Here is a 27409-nt window from a genome sequence, read left to right on the forward strand (position 1 = left end):
TTCATTAAATTATTAGAGAAAGAAGACGATTCGTTGTATCGTGTCCTTGTCTGATTGCAATTCGCCCCTGCCCTATCGCGCGAAGCGCGGAAGCTTTGACGTTTCAATGAATTATTACTCTTAATCCTTTTCTGTAATCATTTTCACCCATCCAGCTCCAAGCGCGGAAGCTTTACCGTTTCATTAAATTATTAGAGAAGGAAGACGATTTGTTGTATCGTGTCCTTGTCTGAATTCAGTTTTTTCTCCTCCCGCGCAAAGCGGGGAATCTTTGTCGTTTCATTAAATTATAAGAAAGAGAAGATGATACGTTGTATCGTGTACTTTGACGTTTCATTTAATTATAACTCTTAATCCTAGTCTGAATTCAGTTGACCCCCTTCCGCGCAAAGCGCGGAATCTTTGCCGTTTCACTAAATTATTAGAGAAAGAAGACGATTCGTTGTACTGTTCTCTATATTAATCCTTGTTTAAATTCAGTTTCCTCACATGATGTATGTATGGAACGTTCGTTCGCAAATATTTGCATGCACAGCCCAAGACAGTGGTGGGTAGCATCTCCCGGCAGTGCTTGTCGCAATAGCTTCTGGAAAGGAATTGTATACTACTGTTAGTGTTAACGGCCACTAATTTGGCCCATTAGTGACTATACAAAATATATGCTCTTCCTGGCTATTTGGGAATGTGACAGTTTGCAACAGAAATGAAGAAACGCGAATTTTGTTGAAAATCATGTGATATCACGAACATTTATTAATCACTTGTACGAAATTGAGAATAATTCATGGATTGATTTTATTGGAGGGTTGAACCAACCAGTACGCCAGTGACATAGACCTACATCAGCTTTTCAATAAAACAAAAATAAGTTGTGACATAATAATCTTTCTCCAAAAATGAAAATGTTTTAGGAAATATCAGGAAATAAAATAAAAATAAAGATACAATGACGTGAATTTTAAAAAGGGTGAACGGAAACAACATAACAACTAGTGAACTATCTTATAAGTCATACTAATGTCCGAAAATCTTTCTCCTTGTCTCTGTTCTCACGAATTCGTCACAGAGTTCATCTATGTTTACATTGTACAGGATGGTCTGATGTTGCAGATTGCTACTTTTGCGCTTCGCGCTTAACATTTAGCTCGTTGCTTTTTGGCGCACTGCATTTCTATGCTGCTGTCAATTTAACAAAGTGAATTAATTCATCAATTCCTGATGAAGCCGTATGATCGAGAATTCAATTTATTCTTGTCTCATTTACAGTTGTCTCATTTACTTCGTATATGTATGTATTATGAAAATGAGATAGCAAAATGTGTATATTGATGGTCATCTTGCGAGTAATAACCATTAACTTCTCTCATCAGGCTCTCATCATTAATTTTTCTCTTATTTTTTTTTTTTTTTTTTAGGGTGAATTATTGGGGGGATGATTGTACAGGCCATCCCCCCCCCCCACCTGAAATATTGGGGGGATATATCCCCCCCCCCCCATCCCCCCCCCCGGGATCGACACCCATGAATACAATACAATAAGATTTACTCATGGGTGTACTTTTATGTACTCATGTACTTTTAAGCATGCTATCAGTTGCCTGGTGATCGCTTGCAAGGCGTGAACCTCAAAGTAGCAACCATTTCCCATTAGTCTGCCTTATTCAATATATATTTTTGCTCTACCTATATAGGCAAAGAGCGCTGTACGGAAGGATAGAACAAAGTTAAGTATATATATATTTACATGTACATGTACATAATATATGTATATAAAAACTGTCTAAAAGAATTATGAACGAATCCCACTCAATATATTAAATGCACGGCTGAAGGCATATTATGTTATGTTCACAGAGTAGACTATACCAGAAGAATAAATAGATCTTCTTCATCGTCAATAACACCTATGAACAACAAATTTGAAGAAAATAAGTTATCAATATATACTGAAATATTATGAACAAGACAAGTGCTTCTAATCGGTGATTCGATAATTCAAGTTACACATCTGCATTCTCAAAATTTTACGAGACTGTATTCAGATTCCGTACATTATGACATTAGACTATAAGAATGTGTCATGCTTCTTTTTGGGGGGCCAATATATAAAAATCTTAGTTATGAAGATGAAAATGTTGACAGGAAATGAGAGTTCGATAGCTAGTATTCGAGCAAGCGTGATAACAACCTATCATTTCAAGGTGTTTATACCATGCATACAAACTTGTTACTAACTATGTCTGAAAATTACGGTTCGTATCTCGAGGTTTACATGGTTCAATTAATTTCATATTGAAAAGCAAAAACCTCAACATGAAATAACATGAACAAGAAAGAACATTCCATTGTAATAGTTCCTCTAAAACATCCACGCTTACTTCAGCATTAGCCTACATTCTAGAAAATGTAGGCTGCAATAAGTAAAAAAAAAAAAGCATTCTCCCTTTACGATGAGTACCCATTGACATAAGTGTAGCTACAGCACCCGCGTAAAAAAGGTCTAGCGACGCCCCTGATAAAAACACAGTTTATACACTCGAGATAATTTTTGCAAGTACTATATACAACGTCTCACGACATGACAGATCACTTTTTCTCTAACTTCTAACCAATCAGAAGGCCTCGTTTTTTCCAGGAAGTGCCGTTGGACATTAAAGCGCCAAATGTGGTTCTCAAATTGCAAAAGATCCCTACTCTTGGAGTGGGTAGGAGAAAGCAATTTTACGTCACATACACACTAAGAAAAAATGGTGCAACTATGCACCTTTAGGGGTGCAAACCGATGCAACACTGGCAGCACCTTTATGGGTTCAATCCTGCACCCTTTAAGAGGGTGCCAGTTTGCACCTTTTAGGAGACATATTAGTACCCTTAATGGTTCAATCCTGCTCCAGTAGGGGTGCAAACTGATGCAATAGCAGCACCTTTAGGGGTTCAATCCTGCAACCCTGCACCCATCATCGAGGAATACATGTGAGATTTGCTCGTACACAAATACATATATTAAACATGCATGATGTTTCTTGGTTAGTAATCATATAATCAATATATCTATTGCTAAAACGTGAATATAATTGTAACATGTTTAGATAAAATAAACTATTGGTTAATGATTGCCGCAGGAAAATACAAATCACAAAATTGATGTGCATTGTCATAATTTGCTTAACAAATCATGAATATGCATGCAATATGCAAACTTCTATTTTGCACCCTTTTTTGGTCGATAGGGTTCATTTTTGTGGGAAGGGTGCAAAATCTTATATTGCACCCTTTTTTTAAAACCCTTTTTCTTTCCATAGGATTCATTTTGATGTAAAGGGTGCGAACTCTTATTTTGCACCCGTTTTTGCACCCTTTTTTTTTTTAGAGTGTATACACCATAAAGTGCCTGAAAATGCGTCTAATATGTGGTTCTAAAATTGCAAATGCTTCCTACTTTTGGAGGAGGGCAGAACCCCCTTCCAGACCCAACCCCGCTTGGTCGCTCCGCTCCCTCCCTGCTAAAGCCTCGCTCTGTATCGTTTTACATATATTTCACCCCATTCCATTTTCGGGTCAATGTCGCTATTCATAAGGACCGCTATTCATAAGGTTCGCTATTCCTAAGGTCCGCTATTCATAAGGACCGCTATTCATATGGTCCGCTTTTCATAATTGGAGAAAAGGTTCATTACTCATAAGGGTCATTATTCATAAGGACCGCTATTCATAATAAAAAAGAGGGTCGCTATTCATAATAGGAGAAGAGGGTAGCTATTCGTAATAGGAGTAGGGGGTCGCTATTCATAATAGTAGGAGAGGGTCGATCGCTATTCATAATAGGAGTAGAGGGTCGCTATTCATAATAAGAAATGAGGGTCGCTATTCATAATAGGACTAGAGGGTTGCTATTCATAATACGAAATGAGGGTCGCTATTCATAATAGGAGAAGAGGGTTGCTATTCATAATAGAAGGAGAGGGTCGCTATATTCATAATAGGAGAAGAGGGTTGCTATAACCCTATGTATTAAGAACACTAGAAAAAGTTAGCCCCTAAAACACTTCTGCTTTCGAGAAAAATTAAATATAAAAATTTACCGGTACTCCCGGTAAATTTTGATAAATTTCAAATAGCGCCTATGGTAGCTGCGACCATAAACCTCAGAATATGTTGTTGTGATATATAATTTCCAAACGGGCATAACTAATCGGTTGATTTTAGTCAAGAAACATTGTTTTATAGCATAATTAATATCTTGATCTTGAGAGGGAGCTATACAACATTAAGAGTTTATTATTTACAATTTCATAACGTCAACTTCCACCGCGACAACGATCACTGAATATTGTAGGACTGCATGCTTCCAATATGTTCATTTGAACCAAATTCATGACCCCATACCAAAACTTTGTATTACATAATAGTGCTATAATTTTGTCATCGTCAAAAGCAGTAATTTCTGACTTCGCAACTTTAAGAATTCATATCTTTCTTATTTGTTATCGGTTTTTGCTCAAATTTCACTGACATGTATCTTTCATTTTCTGCTTCTATTTAAAACCAACTCAATATCAGGGTGGACTTCCTCCTTAAACTTTTGACTGATGATACAAATTATGTGATGATACAAATTTTGCCGAGAAACCGCCTACTTTGATATATTTGATCTATGCGGCCGGAGATATAACGCACGAGTCGCGTAGTCCAATTTCCATCTTTCTGTGTATAGTGCTTGTAACTTTACCAAGACTGGGTCAAATATCTTATCATTTTGATGATTCCAGAACCTTGCAGTACACACCAATACTTATATGCTAGATTATCAACCTTTTCTGATCGATTCCACAACGTTTCTTTCACAATGCTATCGCATGGCGCATGACCAGAAATCAGAAACTTTGTATCCGACCATGACGTCACCCTGACATAACGTTCACAATCGTAATAATTTTGCGAGTCTGATATGACAACTACGTAAAAATTACGTGAAAAAAGACAAATTCCGCGCGCGCAGTTATAACAGGTAAAGCCTAAAGGCAAAGCTTCTGCATTTCATTCATATTTGGCGAGTGATTTACTGTTTTTATTCAACATGGCTGATGTTTCTGGTGTAACAGAGTTGTTAGCTAAAACATCAGTGGATCAACTCATAGAAGTGTCATTCTCTGGAAAAGGACTGAAACTGAATTCTGCAGAAGATGGTAAGCATTAATTTTCTACGTGAAGGAAGGTTCTAAATCTAGACTTAAGTCCCGTTCGTTTACATTTGTGTGATGTGATCATGATCATGATGGCTGCAGCTGCAATACGATTCTAGTCTCTAGTCTAGAGTAGTCTATGGTAAAGTTAATATAGACTCTTAGAGTAGAGGTCTAGACCTCTTATAAATTTTAAGTAAAACAAACAAACTTCTCCTAAAGTTGTGGAGTTTACTTCTACTAGTTTTCATTGTGATTGGCAGTGAGTGTGGGGGTGCATGCTGGTCCAAGAATGAGGATTGCTGCATAAACGAAGATATCCTCGTCAATGCGGACAAATTGAGTCCTAAAAAATAACGATCGTCTGCATTCTCTCGGACGTTTTTTTTTTCATCGGCGCTCTGCAGGTTTCTGGTTCCCGAACTGCGCGAGCTAGCGATGCGAAAGACCGATTCCGCGTAAGAAAATAACCCTAGTTGCAGTTCACCGTCTACTTTTATGGGCTGTCTGTCTTCCCAAGAATTTAAAGCTCATGACGTAAAATTCAATGTATATCTATATGCATGAAGAAAAACATGCAGATCAAAAATTTGAAACGTCTGCGAAAATGCGGATGATCCTTATTTTTGTGGACGCGTCTGTCCGTGTTTAATAACAAAGACGATATTCGTTTATGCGGACAATGCTTATTAAATGAGTCCGTTCCACTGAATGTCTGCCCTTACAACAAAGAAGACGAAACAGAGATTGTTTGTTTGTTGCTACGACAGGCAGCCAGTGAAAAACATTTTTTTAAAAATAAAATATTATAGACATGTAGATCTAAGCATTTATAATTCAAACAAGCAAAACCTTTTTTACCCCTGGCTCATTTTTCCTGATTGAGGTGTCATATGAAAGGGCAGACAATGAACTTTCTGGAAATGTGATTTTCTCTTTGAAATTCAGATACCGTTCGATGTTTGGTCCCCTTTCTTCAAATTGTTCTTAATCACTCATGCATGAAATGTTCATAATGAGTTGCATCAAATGAAAGAGGAGGATCTAACTTTTAAGCTTTACAAATATGTGTCATTTATTAATTATAATTGTGATTAAAGTTTTGATAAAGCATTAATGATTCTCGGTTTCTTTTTTTTGGGACGCAATGTATACTGCAAAAACTGAAAAAATGTCAACTTTGTCCTTCTTTTTTTTGTCAGCGAGGGAGGTTGTTGCAGCAGTAGAAGCTTGTGAAGGAATACAGTCATTGAAGCTGAATGGCAATACAATAGGCGTTGAGGCAGCCCAGGCATTAGCCAAGGCACTGGAATCTAAACCACAATTTCAGGTGAGTTGCAAGATAGTGGATTCAGCACTGACAATCTAAACCAGGAAAATGGGAATTTGTTAGACCTGTTTGTCATGGCTAACCTTATGTTGCAGGGTAACAACATATAAAATGAATTGTCATTTGATATCGAGATCTAAATTCATACTTGATGAACTTACTCTTGATCCTCAAGAATGAAGCATGTGTGTAGCTCCCTAAGGCCTAACAAAAAAGATGTTGTATTGCCATTTGCGACCAAACCAAAAATCTTGAAATCTGCGGTCAGCTTTTTTTTAAATATTTTTTTTAACCGTTTTTTTTGAGAAAAAAAATGTATTAAAGCATTCAAAATTGAGAAATATCAGCCAAAAGAGGGAGCAAAAAAAAAAAAAAAGATTTCAGACCGACCGACCCATGTTTTGGCACCTTAAGGGCAATACAACATCTCTCTTTTTTTAGGCCTTATCTGGTTCATTCACAGAGTTGTATATTTACTTGTAATTTAAATATTATCAGTTGCTAAGTAATGTTTTGCACTTGTTTATTTTCTTGATTACATATTCAACATCTTTGCAATTCTGTTATATTACATTGTTTGTTTTAGTAAACCATTGTGATTTCAAAGTACCATACTCTTACTTTAGAGAACTGCTTTAATCTTGATTTTAAAGTTCTTTTATCACTTCCAAAAGGAAAATTTACCTGAAACAGTTTCGGTGTCTGAGTTTATACATCTTCCTCAGACGTGAATTGGCAGAGGAAGATGTCTGCATGCTAGACATCGAAACTGCTAAAGGATGATGTTCCTTTTGGATGTGAACAAAGAACTTTAAATTCATTATTACAACCATCCTGATGAAACTATTTGATAATCTGCTTTAAAATTGTTTCTATCATAACATTCTTTCTTCTTTTTTTTTCTTTGATGCAGAGGGCAAGATGGAGTGACATGTTTACAGGAAGGTTACGATCTGAAATACCTCCAGCACTGGTAAGTTAATATACAGTCACAGTCTCTGTGTGCTGAAATTGATAGGTACATGAATGTGATTTAGAAGAAAAAGATATCTAATGTTGGGACACTGATTTTCCCTTTTAAAAAATGGCCCTTTCCGTTTCAGAAAATCTGGAATTCCGTGACATTCCGTTTTGCCACTGATAACCACTCAAAAACATAAGGACGGGACTGGATAAACTTGATGCAAAATACTAGTGAAAATATACGAAAAATTATCAAATGTTTAGATTTACCAACCTCAAATTCGAACTTAGACAAGCAGACTAAAGTTAGCGGAAGTGCCAGAACACGACATATTCCGGACGGAACGATACAGATACAGGCTGAGTAGTACCGACGTCGACGAAAACATTTCAGTCTTGGCTATCATGTCAGCGGTCGATCGATTTTAGGCGCACATGCCAGCCCCTTTTTTGAACTGTACAACAGCGTGTGTACAATCTCGCCGCACTTAGTGCCCGCTGCTGGCGTGTGTGTGCCTAGTATTGCGTCTACGTAATACTAGGCGCCTAGTTGGCATAATAGCATCGATTCGCTGCTAATCACGGAAAATCAGTGTCCCTACTAATGTACATGTAGACACAGGTCTGCCAAATAATTGGGTATCACAACAGCTCGGGAATCATTTTTAAAAGAATAAAATAACAGTGAATCATAATAAATTCTGTTGTTTTCTTGTTTGAATAGATGAGTCTTGGAGCTGGTATCATGACGGCTGGAGCTCATCTGGTAGAAATAGACCTGAGTGATAATGCGTTTGGTCCCGATGGAGTGAAGGCTGTCAGAGAGCTATTAGAGAGCTCATCCTGCTACACACTCAGAGAGATGAGGTTTAACAACAATGGTCTGGGAATAGGTGGAAAGGTAAGAAATCGGTCTTCATAATTTTGATCTCCCGCCATGGTTATAGGTGAGAAAACTGATTAAGAACTCTGTTTCCAAGTCTTGTCGTTTGGATCCTATGCCAACTCATTTAGTGAAATCGTGCCTTGAAGAACTAGTACCATCCATTACACACATAATGAACTCTTCTCTGTCTTCTGGTACTGTCCCAGAACTTTTCAAAACATCTCACATTATACCTCTATTGAAGAAGTCTGACTTAAACCCAGATGACTTTAAAAGCTACAGGCCCATAGCTAACCTGCCATTCCTTGCTAAGATCCTTGAGGAAATCGTTGCTTCTCAGCTTCGGGTGTACCTTGATAAACAAAAGTTGTTTCCTGAGATGCAGTCGGCTTATCGACAGTTCCATTCAACTGAAACAGCATTGATCAGAGTCTTCAATGACATGCTTCTTGTAGTTGATAAGGGTCATGAGGCTGTGCTGGTGCTCCTTGATTACACTGCTGCGTTTGACTCTATTGACCATACAACTATGATTGATCGTTTCCTGCGAGGCTATGGCATCAAGGGGTGTGCTCTGAAGTGGCTTGATTCGTACCTGGATAATCGCAAACAGCACGTCGTTGTGAATGACTCTATTTCCAGACCATTTCCCCTGCCCTGGGGTGTTCCTCAAGGGTCTGTCCTAGGTCCACTGGAGTTCATCCTGTATACTGGTCCGTTGAGTGCGGTCATCTCTTCCCATCGGGACATTCATCATGTCATGTACGCCAACGACACCCAGTTGTATGTGACCATGACATCCAAAGATCACGTAGGCTCTATGCATAAACTTGCAGCCCCTAAATTATGGAACAGTTTACCTATTATTATTCGTCAATCCCCATCTGTAGAGTCTTTTAAGGCAAGTTTGAAGTATTTTTTGTTTACCAGTAATAGTAATTTATAGAGCAGTTTAATTATCTGTAATGTTATTATTAGAATTATGTATTATTATTGCTGTATGTTTATTTTACGTTGTACCTAATTACTTGTATGTTGAGCGCTTAGCAACATTGTATTAAGCGCTTTATAAATGTAATTTATTATTATTATTATTATCTAGAAAAGAGTTTAGTCAGTTAGCGAGTTTTGTTTTTGTTCAACAGTCTAGAATCAGACAATTTTCTCATGTACATTGGAATATTTTTGTATAATACATGAATGCAGGTGTACCTATAATTCAGATGTACCTATAATCTTCACCATTTAGGAAGTAGGAAAGGTATTTATTCCCATCCTACAGTAATGAGTAGGACCGTCACTTCTCTGTAGGGACCATGTCACATCCACCCCTAATACATTTCCCATGATGCTTTTCTGGAAACCTTATACCATGAGTGTGTATACAATTTGGACATAAATCCTGAATTGCTTTCAAATTCGGTATCAAACTCCGCATTTTTGCTTGCTCGTTCTGTTATGTTTTTAGACTGCCACAAAAAGAATTGTTATTTGTTGTTTCTTAATCAGCAGTTTTTGCCTGGAGTGGCAAAAAATACTTTTTACTTTATACTCGAAATAGAATCTGTAAAGTCTTTCATTGATTTGAGTGTAATTTGAGATAATTGTGTTCAATGGTGTATGTATTCACAGTTTCCTTTTTTGACTATTTGTAAGTTTTGGCCTTTTGTTTCCCTCAGCTAATGGCCGAAGCATTGATCACGTGTCATGAGAAGAGCTCTAAAGCAGGCAAGCCATTGGCTCTCAAGGTCTTCATTGCTGGAAGGAATAGATTAGAAAACCCTGGAGCCACTGCACTAGCTAAGGCATTCAAGGTCAGTACATCCTCATATTGCATACATTCTACAGTCGAACCTGCTTTAGTGACCACCTGTCTATTAAGAACACCTGTCTACAAGGACCACATTTCTTGTTTCCCTTGAAAATGTTTATCATTGAAACATGTACTAAAGGAACCTGTACTTAAAGACCACCTGCCTTTAAAGACCACTTTTCTTGTCTCCCTTGGGTGATCTTTATACATGTAGACAGGTTTCACTGTAATTACCAGATTCCAAGGAACATCAATAAGTAGTTTTCATGGGCTGTATTCTGAAAAATTTGTAATCTTTCATGTTAGTGAAATTAATTGTCATAACAAATTGAAATTGCATGGAATAGCCATCTGTCTTTGGTGCTCACATAGATGTCTGTATCCTCACGCAGAAGGCTTGCACAAAATTATCCTATGAGTTATCCTACTTTCGATTTATCATAACAACTAACTTACTTTTACTAACCAGAGGATGATATTTTTCAGAATACCACCCCAGGATTTTTAGGGTATAATGTAGTTTTAGGAATATTAACAATTGTGTACCAGTATCATCTTTTTAACTAAATCAGTTACCACATATTAAAATAGGAATTCAAAGTTGAAGGGATCTCAAACTTGCAGGTCTGCAGTAAACCCCCCCTTTTTTTATATTGTTTGTTTGAGAGGGGGGCGGGGGGGGGGGGGGGGGAGGGGTCAGATTAATTCAGAACTTCTGTCTCAAAACTTTGAAATTAAAATTCTGAAGTCTTATGTATAAAAATGATTTGATCATTTTAGTTTCTTATCAACAGGCCTTTTATCATTGTATGACAAAGCTGAAATGATATAATATGTTGAACGTGTGTATAATTGTTTTTGAGTTTCTGATGATATAACTCTATTATCAAATAAACATTTACCTTGCTTGTAAAGAGAACTGTTGCTGAGCTAGTGCCATGAGCATCCCTGGTTGGTGTGCGCGATCTATAAGTTTACACTATTATTATTATTATAATAATCAAGAATTTACACATATAAGATTCCATGGTTTGTTTTCATTTGAGCAGATCATAGGTACATTAGAAGAGATTGCCCTGCCACAGAATGGAATCAACTATGAAGGGATAACAGCACTGGCTGAAGCAGTAGAATACAGTCATAATCTCAAGGTAAGTTTCTTGATTGGCCAGTCAGCTGCCTGCCTGGATGGATACACATAACATGTTGTTCTGTTTTATTGATTGTAACATGGACATGATACAGGTCATTCCCTACGTTATTTGACATTATTTGATCCTCTTGATGCTTTGTGAATAATAACAAATCTTGATTATCATTGTTTGTGTATCCAGTCAGCCAGCTGCCTTGCTTGATACTAAAAAAGCACATCATCAAGATGTGTTGTGAATAATAGAATTGATACTAGACTGCTTTTAACCTCTCAATGGTTTTTCTGAATCATGTACAAATATACTCAGGAGGAATATTATCTATACACAGTAGCCATGAATACTCTTGTATGTTCTTCAAATTAGCTGGTAAAAATGGTTGTAAAAAGTAACAAAAAACCTTGTTTGGAGTGTAATATCGCTTATGTCTGCACTCATTTTGCACGTAATTAACAATGTCTTTCTTGGGAAGTTTGAATGATCTTTAAATGGAGTTTGCAAATGGATTTTGAATTGTGGTACTTTATCAAATCGATGTGATTTCCTTATTTCCTTTTTGTTCTGTTTCTTAATTCAGATCCTGAACTTAAATGACAACACATTCACAGCGAGGGGTGCAAAACCAATGGCAAAGGTGAGTAGGAACCAACCAAAAAATTACTTTTTTTTTTACGAGGGCTCTTTTCAGATTTTCCCTTAAAAAAATAGCCCCCATTAATTATTTTGCGGTGGCTATTTTGGAGCTCAGGGGGGCTTTTTTTTTTTAAAGGTTGTATTTTTTTTAAACGCGATTTTACCTAATTAAATTCCAAGCAAAGGCAAATATAGATACAATTGTAGCGTACATATGTCATGTAGAGTATTGCAGACATTCAGATACCCATGATTTATTCACTTTGTGTTAAACGTGTGGCTTTATGATTTACATATACATGTAACTAAAACTTGTCAAAAGGAGTGTTTTGTTTAACTGTTCGTTTTTCATATCCTAAGAAAATATTATCACTGACACGCGGGCTAGGAATTAATTTTTTTATGGGGGCTACTTTTCCCCATTGCCTAAAAAAAAACCAAGGGGCTACTTCCTTAAAGCCATATTGTAAGCTGTAACAATAAGTTGTGTTTTTCCTTAGCCATCATACTACTAGCAACCAAATTGGTAGGTAATATGTTATTTAGTCTTTTTTTCTGTCCCAAATTTAATTGTTATCATGGACAATGCAATCCCATTAAAAAAAAATGTAGACCAACTCCCTTTAAAATTGTGTTATTTAGACCATTTATAACCATTAAATGTGAGTAAATATTTTTACTGTTGTCCCACATGCCGATGTAGGGTCTATTTGTTATGCCGAAACATGCGAAATCATGGCCTTATTTTTTTTTTATAGACTCTAATTCTAAAGGCCAAGCCAAAGCTAGTTTCATTTCGTAGACAGAAATTGATGTCATCATCACTCATGACAATTGGCCTGGCATCGATCGTATATAAATAATTTAATTTAATTAAACAGTTGTAAGAAAGATTCTGAGGAGTAGGAACATCCTTTATATATTTATTTACGGTTTTTTTATAACAAAATTCAATTTCTGTGTACGAAACTTGCTTTATACCGATTTTACAGGAAAAAATCCGGCATTGATTTTGCACGTTTCGTTATTACAAATATATCAGTAGAGTAAAGGAGCCCGTAATCGGCCAGCTCCAGTTTTCGGCCGATTGGTTGGATGCAAGGTAAAATCACTCTAAAATACATCGCATAATAGCATAACACATATCCCACACATACCATACCATGCCAGTGTCACTGAAGAACCACATTTGCAATGGAAAATATATCCTAAAATATCACATTTTAGCGATGTAATCGCCGGTCCCGCTACCCAAATCTGAAAAATCGAGTATCTTACGCGTGTCTGTAAGAAATATGGGTACCATAAAATGAGCTTTATTTCAAGTATTTTTCAGATTTAAAGCCCGATTTTGTGCTAGTCGCAAGCTCAAAAGTATCTCATCGCATGTATTAAATCAATGCAGCCGCACACCGCGACGCACACACGATATGTCTGTCTAATTCAGATTCCAACTTCCGATCACCGCTGTGCCTGTCTTCGGCCAGGCAAGCACCAGGGAGCTCCGGCGTGGGATACCTGTTCCGCCCGCTTGTGCTGTACATCAGCGCGGAAACGCACGGCGCGCGCGAGCGCTTCCTATTGACTTTGTACATGCGGCCGTAAATTGAAACGCTCGGCCGATAACGGGCTCCAAAACAGTGAAAATTGAAATGAATATTGTCATGGCAATTCGTGATTTTTTTCTGGGATTCTTTTTTTGGTTAAATAATAATAATATTTGCTTCATGATTTGAACAAGAAATGATAATAAATAGGAAGTAAAGAGTCCTAAAAATAGGATTTTGTCTTAAGTGGCCGAAAACGGGCTCCTTTACTCTATGTGGGACAACAGTAAAAATATACTCGCATTTAATGGTTTTAACTTATAAATAACACAATTTTAGACGGAATAACATTTTTTTTAATGGGATTGCATTGTCCATGATAAAAATTAGGGCCAGAAAAAAGACTAAATAAACATATTACGTACCAATTTGGTCGCTAGCAGTTGAGCTCTCGTCACTCGCAAATACTTATTTGCTTCATACAAGGAGCGTGCGGGCGCGCGCTGGAGCTGAGCTAGTACGTTTCTGTGTATTGTGAACGTGTGCGAACTGCGTATGCATTCATGCTGTGCACGAAACTACATCGGGGCCGGTGGCCTGTCCGGCCGCCGGGAGCTTAGGCGCAGGCAGGCGGATACCGCTGTAGATCTAGCTACAGTAGGTACGACCGCCGATCCGCTGCAACTCACAAAACTTTTAAAATGTTGATGGAAGTTTCTAGTTTTGGAGTTGGTAGTTGGAACGGAGATTTCACTCAGACACATCAATAAATTGATTTATTAATTCATAGGGAATATCAATTTATGGCGGGGGTGATTTTTCAAGATATATTGATTTTTTTTCGCCCTCGTCTTGATTTTTACCGTGGCGATTTCAGAGGTTTAGGGGGCGAATCGCCCGTCGCCACCGTGTATTTTTTTCGTTGGTAGGAACCCTCCCCCCCCCCATGGTATATACATGTATATATATATATATATATATATATATATATATATATCTATATATATTTATATATTTCTTGGTTAAATGATGTTCAATAGTATACAAATAATACACAGCAGTGATGACATTAGTAAGAATTACCCACACAAGGTACCTTTGGAAAAGTCTAACACGCCCGAGGCGGTAGCCGGGGTGTTAAGACTGTTTTGAAGGTACGGAGTGTGGGAAATTCTACTAAAGCCTGAACAAATGATGTGTGTTATTTGTTTTATAAGATTATGTCTTATTTGTTTTATAAAAATATGTTTCATAACATGATTTTGCTAATGACCGGTCAATAGAATTGGATAATGACCGGTCATTATCCAAATTACTCGTTAGGCAAAATAAATGCCTGGTCACATGTACGCTTTCAACCAATCATTTGATTAGGATCCACGTCATCATCTTATAATGTTAAATGTTAGATATATACAATATCAATCTTTACCTGAAAGAATGTATATGCCTGTATACATTTGGGGCCTTATTTTTCATCCATTCCTGTCATTTTACCAATCTAGGTATCCAACATAATCTGAGAAAATTATCTTTCCTATGATTTTCAGGCTATCAAGAATCTAAGCAAGTTAGAGGTTATCAATTTTGGTGATTGTTTGGTGAGGTCAGAAGGAGCAGATGCCATTGCAAATAGTCTGAGGGAAGGAGTTCCTAGTCTAAAGGTAAGTTGGTAACAGATCCTTTCCTTACAATGAGCTTCTGTTAATCCAGTTTGGGTCAATCATATTCTATATAATGCACGGTCTGAGTATATCTGTCAACATATTCACAAACATAAGCCATTATTGACAGTATTTGAGAAGACACTGGTGTCTTGGATTAAACAGAGTTGAAATTTAATTTGATTCAAGCATTGTAAGATGCAAGATACTGCAAGAAGTTACAAACACATTACAAATATCAACACAGCATGACTTTTGATAAAATGTTATCTGTATGAAACTCTTCCATTTATTTGCAACATTTATTTATGATTGGTATGTTTAACCATTTTGTTTGTGTGTTGTAGGAGTTAAATCTAGCATTCGGTGAGATCAAGAAAGAGGCGGCTGTCAGAGTAGCAGAGAGTATGGATACCAAACCTCATCTAACATTACTAGACCTCAATGGTAAGTTCTTTCCTTAAAGGAAGTACAAAATTTTGGGAAATTTGAAAATTGGCTGGTTAGTGATTCTTTACAATTTTGGTATATTTGGATGCCCCTGTGGATGTATTATAAGCAGTAGAAAATTTGCCCCTAAAACACTTCTGCTTTCAAGAAAAAATTTGAATATCAAAATTTCAAATAGCGCCTACGGCCAAACAATGGTAGCTGCGACCATGAAAATCTTAGAATATGTTTTTGTGATATAAATTCCAAACGGAAGTAGTTCATCGGTCCATTTCAGTCAAGAAAGATTGTTTTATAGCTAAATTATTTTCTTGATCTTCAGAGGGAGCTATACAACATAACAAGTATATGTTTTACAATTTCATCGTTTTAGACTCGATTTTAACCTCAACAACGATAATTGAATATCGTATGACAGTATATGCTTCCAATTTGAACCAAATTCATGACCCCATACCAAAACTTTGTATTACCTTTAAATAACATCAGAAACGTAGATTAGCATCAAGTATCATCGGCCTTAAAAAAGGATCAATTCATCACCATTCAACATGATGATGAAGTTGGTAACAAAAACTTTATTGTGACTAAGCTCGGCTGAATTGTGGGGGATTGAAGTTAAAGGTAGTTTTAAACGATGCAGATGATATTCAGAAGACACCAGAAATTGATAATCTGTATCACACTGTTTGAGGAATTATACAACTTTCTTCCCACCCAGTTACTAACTCACAAAATAATAATAATAATGATAATAATCTAGATTTATAAAGCGCTTAATTTAATGTGCACATCTTCACTCCCAGGGGAATATTCCTACCATATGGTCACCTTGAGGGCGTAGGCAATTACTAATGCAAATAATACTTTTGTCATCCTACCGGGTCCCCATTTATCTCTTGGGTATTGAGAGGCAAATGTAGATTAATGCCTTGCCAAAGGACATTAGTGTCGTGTCGGGGATTGAACCACGACCTTTGAATTTCAAGTCAAGTGCTTAAACCACTCGACTACAAAAGATAGTGAATGGATGATGAGTTAAGACAGATTTTGGTTGTCATAGCAATTAGAAGCATCTGTAGTCCAATGGATTGAAATAATTATACAATTTCATCCATTTTATTTACCCTTGTTTTCATTTGTATTAAAGTTTTGTTTGAAATAAGCTTTATATGTATTTGTTTCCTATTGCCATGCAAGTAGACAATGTTTTCATACATGTTCAAAGGTACCAGACCTGTTTACATCTATGCTCTTTTCTTATTCCTTTATCCTTTTATGTTATTGTATATAACTCTTTATACCTACTGTTATGTGTTTATTCTATGATAATAAAATCCAAATTCAGTTCAGTTCAGTTCATTGACTTTATTTACAAGGTAATATCTTTAAAAAAAATATATATATCCTGCTACTTTTTTTCCCTAGGAAACAACATTGGAGAAGAAGGGATTGAGTTGATCCAAGGTATTATGGATGCTAACAATCACGCTGATGCTCTAGGAACTCTGAGGTATGATTATGATGGCATGCATCTTACTTCTCCTGTTTCTCATCGAATCCAATTTAGAATTCATGTAGCATCAAAACAGTCCTTTCAATTCCCAAATATTAGTAGCACAAGGCATTCTGGACAGATGTAATTAGTTTTTGAATATTGTTTTCAAGGCACAAAATATAGAAGAATTTTCATTACAAGCAATCAAATTTGCATGAAGTCTACCATCAAATATGTGCCGGGCTTTTGGCAAAAGGTTATTTCTTGTAATTATTGTTTGCACTATTTGTTTAGTAAAAAAAAAAGACAAAATGTGTCAGTTGGAGACAAGATAACAAGGCAGTTGGCTTATATATTACATAACAATGATTCAGTTCAACTAAATTTTGAGATATTTTTTCACAACACTTATGATCTTTGCCTTTATCTCATTAAAATTGAAATTAAAACCTGGTTCTTGAATCTGATTATTTAGCGATGATGAAGTGTCTGAAGACGAGGAAGATGATGACGATGATGAGTATGAAGATGTTGAGGATGATGAGGATGTTGAAGAGGAGAAAGGAGGACAGGAATCTAAGGATCCTCATCTTCAAGTCAAAGGAACCGCTATCTCACCCAGGAGAGAGGAAACCAAGTATATGGTGAGTTCAAATCTTAACAAATTATTAGTAGAATAAAATTAGAATATCTAAGACGTGGGAGTTGACCACTTCTTGTGTGCATCTATAAGTATGATTGATTTATCTTCATTGCTTGAGGATTTGCATTTCCTTTTTTTTTATATTCTGTTTAAAAAAACCCACTGAAAGAGACATTAAAGCTTCATATAAAACTTACTACAGTTTTGGTCTGTTGTGACCAATACACATCATCAGGGTTTATCATATTGTAAAACTCTGGACACATACTACTTTCAACACCGATAACATATAGTAGTAAAGACAATGTGCAGCCATAGAAGAGAGAAATTTCTTCATGCACCTGTAGCTTAGCTCATATCAATCAATAAACACATGCTGAAGATAAAAGTGAAATGAAGAACTGCTCTCCTTGGAATCTGTTGAATACAGTTAAAAGTAGTGCAGAGATTTCCCCCTAATTTATAAATTGAACCAAGTATTCAAGGACTTGGTTTTCAGCAGATTGCCAGAGTTTTTTGTTTCTAACTTGACAAAGAAATGCGAAACATGATTTGTTTTGAAATTGTAAACTTGGAAAGCACGGCAGGAAACGCTGACTTGATGCTGGCTGTCTTTCTGTTCTATTTTCATAATACAGAATGCAGGAGATGCAGGGGATTTAGCATCAGTCATGGACAAAATGAAGCTCTGATGATGATACTCAGCAAATCAAATAAACTTTAAAAGAACAGTTCTTCATGTCAAGATAACAATGAGATAATGACTGTGATAGAGGACATGGCTTTGTCTCTCATATTCACTTTGGAATCTACCCACAGAATTCAGCTAACAAGACATGTTTCCAAATATTGACATATTCACTTGATAAAAGTGCAAAACTGATTACAACATTGCTTTCTAAGAATGATATTACGGTACTAACATCCTCTTTTGATGTGAGTGAGGAGTGTTATTCTCTCAAAATCAACTATAAGAAGCTTAAAACACTTTGATGAGAAAAATTTCTCATAATCAGTGAGCTATAGATGAAGATCAGAAAGGCTTCACTTCCTTGAGTACATGTATGTTTGTCTCAAAAGCAGAGTCAAAGGCTTGTGTTATCCAAAATTAAAGATAAAGTTGAGTTCTGGTAAAAAAAAGAAAATGAATTCTCACAGAATCAACCGAAACTTACACTGAATGTTCAAGATTATAAAAAATAACATTTGTCAAACAATTTTGGTAGAAAATGTATACTGGCTGAGTAATGAGCATAGAAAGATTAGGAAATCAAGGTTGGTAGCCCCGACACAATTTGTGTAGTCTCATATAAACATCTTTCTGTGTACAGTGCTTGTTACTGTACCAAGACTAGGCCAAATTTTTTATGATTTTGATGACTCCAGAACTTTGCAGTACACACCAATACTTACATGCTACATGATCAACTTTTTCTGATCCATTCCACACCTTTTCTTTCACAATGTAATCGGATCACCAGAACTCACCTTTATCTTTTTAATTAAAAATTGATTTCAAATTTGATACCACATTGTGGACATACCTAGTTTCATTCCATTTCAGAGTTATTGTATACTACTTCTTGATTGAGACTGGAAACAAATACAAAATATAACAACATGTTTCTTTCCAATCTCATGAATCACATTGTGTCTCGTGCAACATATAGAAGATAGAAAAGTATTCAAATGTGCATGAAATCAATACAAAACTGGCTTTATTTTGTTTACTGCTTTAGTTTTTTTGTCTCAACTCATACATGTACATTAAAACTGAACAGGGGGGTGTTTCATAAAGAGTTCGTAAAGTTACGCATGACTTTACAAACGACTTGTATATGAAGTGCCAGATAGGATGCCCAAAGTTTTTTCTGATATTTCCAATAATCTCAATTAAAGTATGGCAAAAAATATACTTTGCATTAAAAATGGTTGTTATAATAAGAATGTTAATCTACATCTGCACAGTTCAACTTAATAAATAATAATCAATAATGATTGAGCATCCCATTTGGCTTTTCATATACAAGTCATTCGTAAAGTCATGCGTAACTTTACAAACAGCTTTAAGAAACACCCCCCAGGTATTGAATTGATAATTATGTATGACACTGTAAATATTTAAGAAAAAGCACTGCTGCCCAAGGGAAGTCAGCATGTACACATTCACGGTATGCAATGAAAGAGGTAAAACATGTTCAAATTCAAGCGGAAAGATATTGAGCATAGAAATACTAATTTTAATTGTATAAATTTTGTGGTCTGAAACAAAGAAACAAACATATTTTTATTGATACGTTTAATTGAGCGGTTTTCTAATTTGATCGAAATATTTGTTGCACATGTAGTAGTTTTGATAACCAGTCTAGCACGAGCCAATCTGCGAGGCCTTTCCACTTTTCTTAATGTCACTGTTGGGAATTTGAAAGGTTTTATAGCAGCTTGATAATGAATAACTTCATACATTCCTGTGTAACCCTGATTGTAAATCAGAGGGTATCTCTGCTGTATCAACTAGGCTGATGAGGCTATAAAAATCAGTAGCTTTCTTCCTTGTAAATACTGAATCGTTCTGCTGAAGTATGTCATTTAGGAACACACATTTATTTGTTCTTTGCAATAGAAATTAATGAAGAAGAAAAAAGACTAATGATAGTTTTTAAAAAAAGTCAAACAAAACAACACAACCCATGTACAGTACATGTAAATATTTCCATTTAACTGTTTACGTCTTTTTCTCAGTGAAAATAGTACTCCCTTTATATTGTAAAAAAATGCTGTTCATTCCAGAATACTACTGAAGATGAATTGAATGTACATTGCAATTTGCAGTTGAGAAGATTTGCCAAAAAAGGGAAGAAAGTACATGTAACTACCTCTGTCTAATAAATATTGATAGTTTATGAAAGGAAACTAGGAAAGGGTTATAAAGCTACTGTAGTATACTTTATATATATATATATTTTTGTGAAATAATGACCTTTTCTGGATAACAACATAAAGAGAAAGTAGCTAAATATTATTCAGCTGTTTTGCAGTCTGACCAGTGACCACTGCCATTTGATATAATTTATAAGTTGTGGCATCTGGTTTTGACTACCGGTAACAGCTATTCTGTGTTTGTGTAAATGCATCAGCCTATATCAAGAGCATAAAGAATTATGAAGAGAATACATAGTTGAGTTACATTAGGCCTAAAATAAAAACTTGTTGTATTGCCCTTTGAGTGCCAAAACATGGGTCGGTCGGTTGGTGGGAAAAGTTTTTTTTTTTAATAGTTTTTTTTTTCTCGCCCTCTTTCGGCCGATATTTTTCAGTTTTTAATTTTTTTTAAAGCCCTCTTTTGGCTCATATTTCTCAGTTTTTAATGCTTTAATACATGTGTTTCAGCGTCATCATTCCATTCATATCTTCTTCACCTCATAATCATCCATGGTTTGCAATGTTGTGTTGATCGAGATGTGTACGCTAGTAGGATTTTGAAACTAGGGCAGAAGACAAGTGAGTATTTGGGAATGATTTGATTTTATGCATTTACATCCCATTTATCCCAACAAACAAAATACATATTTTTGTATTCATTCATAATAAAAAAATTCTAAAAAAAGGTTTAAAAAAAAAAAACCTTTTTTAAATGCCGACCGTAGATTTTCAGATTTTTGGGTTGGTCCCAAAGGGCAATACAAGTTTTTATTTTAGGCCTTATGGTCATACTTTAATGCAATATTGAATCGGTCTAAGATCTCTTCAGTTCACACACTAACACAACCACAAAGGACTGCTCTGTATAAAGCACATCCATTCCATTTACTTTTGTTTATAGTGAACCAGAAAAAAGGGTAATGCATGTATACAAAGGTTGACTTTCTGAATGAGGAAATCATAGCACTCTTACATGGACATGTATGTACATAGTTTTCAGGATTGCTTTTTGCTGTGGCCCCACAGTCACTTTTGTCCAGGGGACAGCAGGGAAATGCAGGGATTCACAGCTAGGATGGGGGGGGGGTCTAATGTATATATACAGGGCTAACCGCATTTAACTATTTTCTCTCTTTGTTGGAGTCTTGTCTAGCTAATTATGAAAATGTATGACAATTTAGATACACATGTAAAATGCACAGATATTACAATCAAGAATTTTGTATCACAAATATTGTTGGCTATATCTTTCCATGAAGACAGGGTGATGAATGACCTCCTTGAAATGGAGACTGAGAGAAGAGAGAAGAGAGAGAGATAAGATGAGATGATAAATGATGAGATGTGTCTTCCTTCTAGTACTCTAAGCCTCTATTCTGTACTACTCACCTTTTACCTTTTACATTAAAACGTGTTTTGATAGAATCATGGTGTGGTCTTTTCTTAAAATGTGTGATATACTCATCATTCAAGCAGCTGTTGCTGTACATAAATGATAACACACTGCCCTACATTGTATATTCAATCCGAAAATTTTCATTACAAGAGATACATTGAAGATTGGAAAATATTACGACAGTAATATAATAGTAATTGGAAAAGGAGAATGACAAAAGCGACTCTAGACACATGTACATTAAGCAAGTGTGTGCTATTTTGAGAAGAATTGTATTATAAAGTGAGAGAGCTGTGAAGAGAAAATGGATGTATAAATGTACGATGAGAGAGGGGTGGAGGGGGGAGGGGGTAGAATGAGATAGATAAGGATATTGGAAAGGGTTAGGAAAGGGGATGATGACAAGAGAAAATTGATTACATATTACATGTGAATCTTGAAATAGTAATCTGTTTGAAACCCAAGCTTTGATGAAGGTTGAATGAATGAATGTTTAACAAGACACTTTCACAAACCAATACTTGCAAATGTTTATTTTTGATCCATTGTGCATTGCAACCATGCTATAATTCATGTGCTTTGTTTTGATTTGAATCAGATCCCTGTAACAGCAGCAGACTTCCTAGCATTCCCTACTGCTAATAAATTACAAGCTCTTGGTAACCAGCGTGCAGAGAAGATTCTACAGGAGCTAGGGGTAAGCTGGACAGACTATCTTACATATCCCGACTGAGACTGACAGCCATAATGTTGACTTACTTGTATTACCACTATTACCACAAGTACTTACAACGTAATGAGTAATCATACATTTTCAACTTGTAATACCTCTTTGCTTTTAATAGAATATACAGTGTATATGGCACAATCAATTCGACTCGCCTGGGCCCTGTAACATAACAAATTAAAAGTAATTGTATCTCGAGTCTCAAATTAATTTTAACTCCTTCAATCAATCGTAACCTTTCAATAACTAGTAACTTACAATTTATTTTGTGTTACAGATATATACTATAGATGGAAAGATACAAGTGATTATAGCAAGATTTGAGATATATTTATTTGATTTATACAAATGATTAAAAGTCAAATTTCGTGTTACAGGGCCCAGAAATCATTTCTCCACTGAAAATGACCCAGGGTGAGCCATGGGGTAGTTATGTTATACCTGAAGCCTTTAGTGAGCATGATTGTGATGGAATGTAGAAAATAACTAATCTCAAAGAAGAATTCTGCTGTACTTCCTGTTTGGAGATCCATTCCACTACTTCCCCCCCCCCCCCCGAACCCCTATTTTGAATCATGAAATAGAAGTCTGAAAAAAACCTTTGAACTGGGAGGATATGATATCAGGAAGTGACTGCAACATGTATACTTATATGCCATGCTTGGTCCATTACACAGACACAGAGTCCATTTAATGGTTTTCATCGACACAATGACTTATAGCGTCTTTCTATTAAAAGCTTCGTAACATTTCTATCGGCATCTCATTTTAATACAGGACGAGGTATATGAGGAGTCAGCTGGAATCAAGGCGTTTGTGAAGATCTCGTCAGTGATGGAAAGTGAGAACAATGATGTCAAGAATGCAGTGTATCAGTGCACAGGTATATCTTAGATTCACTCTGCTCCCTCCTGTATGGTAAAGAAGGTTTATTTATGTACATGTGGAGGTGTTGTGGTCTAGTGGATAAGTCGTCGGACTGTGGATCACAGGGTCCATGGTTCGAGTCCCGCCGCAGCACTAATGTCCTTTGGCAAGACGTTAATCTACATCTGCCACTCTCCACTCAGGTGTTGAATGGGTACAGGTAGGAAGGAATTCCTTGAATGCTGTGTGCGCCGAAATCGGCAGCCAAGCAGAGCCGGGTAATATTTGCAGCATCTGAGTACCTTGCATGGTGGATATGTGCGCTATTATTATTATTACCATTGGGGATAGAGCAGTGGATATTATCTATCTTGATGTCTCTCTCTCTCTCTCTTCCACTCTATCTATCTTCTTCCATTTAAGACTCAATTGAAAATTGAAATGTGTTCATTTACAAGTGAATGAGAACCCTTCCCCTAAATATGATAAAATACCAGACTTAAAATGTAGCACTGTAGATGCATGTGAAAGGAAATACAGTTTGACGCTTTTAACAAATAAGAAAACTTTGGAGACTCACCACAAATGCAGGGGGTAGTGATATGATTGCAACCCTCAGGGAGAAAAGAAGTAATATTGATGAGGCTACCCTAGGTAAACAAAGCATATTATTGTTATTGTTGTTATTCTTATTCTGATATTTGCAGATGCCATTTTGAAGAAGTTGTTTTCATCAGAGAAATGCACACCTGAATCTGTTGTGAATGCCTTACTGGTTCATCTGGGACTTATCAAGGTATGAATTTTAACTTGTATTTATCACAGGGATGTAAAAAGGATTTTTGCTACATACTGAATATAAGACAGCATATTATATTTGCATAACAAGCTGCTGGATATCGCAGGAGTTGAAGAGTAGATTTGGTGGTTGCATTCATGAGTATAAATGTGTAAAGTTTTATATCAATCTTAAGGTGTAATATGTTTTGTACCTGCTTTGTATCAGCTAAGAAAACCAAATAAACTTTCATATTGCAACTTTTGATGCAACTATTGTGTGAATGAAGAGCTTGCTGTTTTTGTAGTCATACATAAAGGCAGGTTAATTCTTAAAGTTCAGTATTGTCCATGGTACAGGGTCATTTTAATCCCCTCATTGTCAGATATAAGACTCTAGAGCAGAAATAAGACAATTAATTATGTAACTTTTTTTTATCCAGGAAGGGAATGCACACAGTCACTGTACACGGTAGTAAATGTTCTTTTGCTGCTTTGACTTTCTGTAACTACATTCATTTGCTGTTCAAGTTTTTGAACATTAGAAGGATAATGAGTTAATACAGGACTAAGAGGAAAACTCCAATGAGGGCCATGGTGCGAGTCTGCGAGATCACATAATTATTTTATTTCATGATCATCTGAACTGAAATATATACATACCTGTTCAGCTTGTACATAGTGTGGAGGTTTGAACACATCATCTCTGGCATCATTGAACAATGAGTTCAGAAATATGAACCCTGTTGTGTGAATGTAATGATTTTTATTGTATTGATTCCCAGGGTGAAGATAAATTGAGGCCAGTGGGTGATCCTTCAGGAATGTTACTGACTCTAGGACATGCAGTCAAACAGCAGTACTACCCTAAAAGCACAGCACCAATCTTCATGACTTTCCTTTCAAGGTTTGTACATAGTAATACTCTAGTTGTACTCTAGTTACTGACTTTTGCAGATTTTTACATATTGGGACAATATTTGTTGACTCTAGAACAGTAGTCAAACAGCATGATCACACAAAGAATACTGCACAGGTGCTCAAACCTTTCTTTTCAATGTTTGTACTTCATTTGACTCTTCCCCCTAACATTTAAGGGCAAGTTAAAACCTTTTCTCTGTTCATACCAATTTTTTAGTTATCCCTTGACAGCTGTCCACTTATCTGCAAGTTTTTTAACAATTTTTAAAAACTGTTTTGAAATTGTTTACGGGAAGAGCTTGATAATGCAGCTGATAAGCATTGCCTAAATAATATGTCTATCTTGACCACAAGTATTAAATACACCTGACTTCAAAGGAACGACTAAACCTTGTTACTGGCATTTATAATGTTAGTGATTGTTGATTGAATTTGGGATAGTTTTACTGGGAGTAGTTGCCCTGAGGTAGTTGTATGTTCAATAATTGTCATGGAGAAGTTGTCTGGGCAGTAATCGTCCCAGGGCATAGTTCTCCTGTGGGGATTGTTGTCCGGAAGAGGCCAGCAGTATCAGTTAGTTGTCCAGGGGATGGTAGTCCTGAGACAGTCTGCATAGTGTAAGCCCTGAAGTATAAGTAGTTTGTTCCATCTGATGAAAGTGAATTCAAATATTGCTTATTATGAATCTGAAGGCTGTATTTCAAATAATATCTCTCTATTCTTCAATTTATCTTTCATTGATGGATAAAAACATTGCTTTTAACCATTAAAGATCCATATAAGCATTCAATTTGTATCATATTTATATTTTCTTTTCTTGAACCTACAGACCTAATTCAAAGATTGATGATTGCTTGAGTGCGAAACATGGTCTGATGCAAGCCATCTATCAGCTGTGAACAGCAGTCAATTACTATTTTAAGAATTGACTCACTTGACTTTTTTTCGAAATCTTAAGCTCAAGGAGCGAGACACAAGAGATGCCCACTATCTGCAATTGCAGGAACAAATCTTATTCTTCAATGAACAAAACTTGTTATTTTAAATGTTAATCCTGGATCATGGAACTTTTATTTCTTTGGAAAGCATTAAACAATTGAATTGCATTCTTATTGGTGATACAACTGGTTGCCTTGGCTGATCAATGTCATTGTGATATTTCATTCCAGCCACCAGATACTTCTATTTGATTTCTAAGTCCAGTGAGAAAGTAGCATCCAAAGTTTGGGGCGCATGAAAATGTAAGTTGGCATAACACTTTTCCAGTCAACTATCATGCTTTCTCCTCATGTATGCTGATTATATTGTACAAGTGAGAGATAATGATTTTGTAAACTGCCCTATTTATGGACAATAAATCTTCCGTAGGGTGAAATCAGAAATATAGGGCAACAAAGCATTTGTAATATACAGTCAAACCTGTCTTTGTAGTCCCCTCTCTATAAAGACCACCTGCTATAGTGGTCACCCATATTGCTCCAACTAGATGGAAATGTGTGGTGAAGAACAGGACTCAGTCTTCTAAAGAGTTACAATTGATCCAAATCAATCGTAAGTTCTCAAATCAATCACAACTTTACAGTCTCTTATCTCTTATGTACATAGTTGTGATTGATATCAACTCTTTATAAGACAGGGCCCTGGTCTAAAAGGGTAGTCTGTCTACAGAGGCCACTTTGGTGGCTTAATAGACAGGTTTGACTGTACATCAACATTCAGGTTTCTTCTGTAGGTAATCCAGAGGAGACTATGTAAAGGCTTGCATTCTTTTGAAATTTGTAGATTCACTAGAACATCTTTCTATAACAACAAACCAAATGATTGGTCTACTCAAGTTCAACAGAGCTACAGGTTAGATCTCTGTTTACCTCTGTGTAATCTGGTATTGGGCTGAAACCATTCAAACCATGCAACCTTATATCTCATCTTCAGTACTTGCTGTGAACTTCATCTCTTTGAAAATATGATGAATTTTAATTATGTAGTAGTGATTATGATACAGTGAGTGATTTCAAGTTGGGTGTTTAAGGCTAGTGTT

General features: G+C 36.1%; 1 protein-coding gene across 1 annotated transcript; it reads left to right on the forward strand.

Annotated features, from left to right (window-relative positions):
• The first annotated feature begins 4974 nt into the window (after nucleotides 1-4974).
• LOC373317 (GTPase activating protein RanGAP1) lies at nucleotides 4975-26605 on the forward strand. The gene is made up of 16 exons (XM_030983909.1): nucleotides 4975-5186; nucleotides 6386-6513; nucleotides 7427-7486; nucleotides 8201-8377; nucleotides 10042-10176; nucleotides 11225-11326; nucleotides 11904-11960; nucleotides 15057-15170; nucleotides 15518-15617; nucleotides 17049-17133; nucleotides 17594-17762; nucleotides 22678-22776; nucleotides 23584-23689; nucleotides 24381-24469; nucleotides 25236-25357; nucleotides 26201-26605. The coding sequence occupies exons 1-16, from the start codon at nucleotides 5078-5080 to the stop codon at nucleotides 26268-26270; spliced, it is 1722 nt and encodes a 573-aa protein (XP_030839769.1). The 5' UTR covers nucleotides 4975-5077; the 3' UTR covers nucleotides 26271-26605.
• The last annotated feature ends 804 nt before the right edge of the window (nucleotides 26606-27409 follow it).

This window comes from Strongylocentrotus purpuratus, unplaced genomic scaffold (genome assembly GCF_000002235.5).
Source record: "Strongylocentrotus purpuratus isolate Spur 01 unplaced genomic scaffold, Spur_5.0 spur5_scaffold_14, whole genome shotgun sequence".
In the NCBI taxonomy this organism is placed as follows: Eukaryota; Metazoa; Echinodermata; class Echinoidea; order Camarodonta; family Strongylocentrotidae; genus Strongylocentrotus; species Strongylocentrotus purpuratus.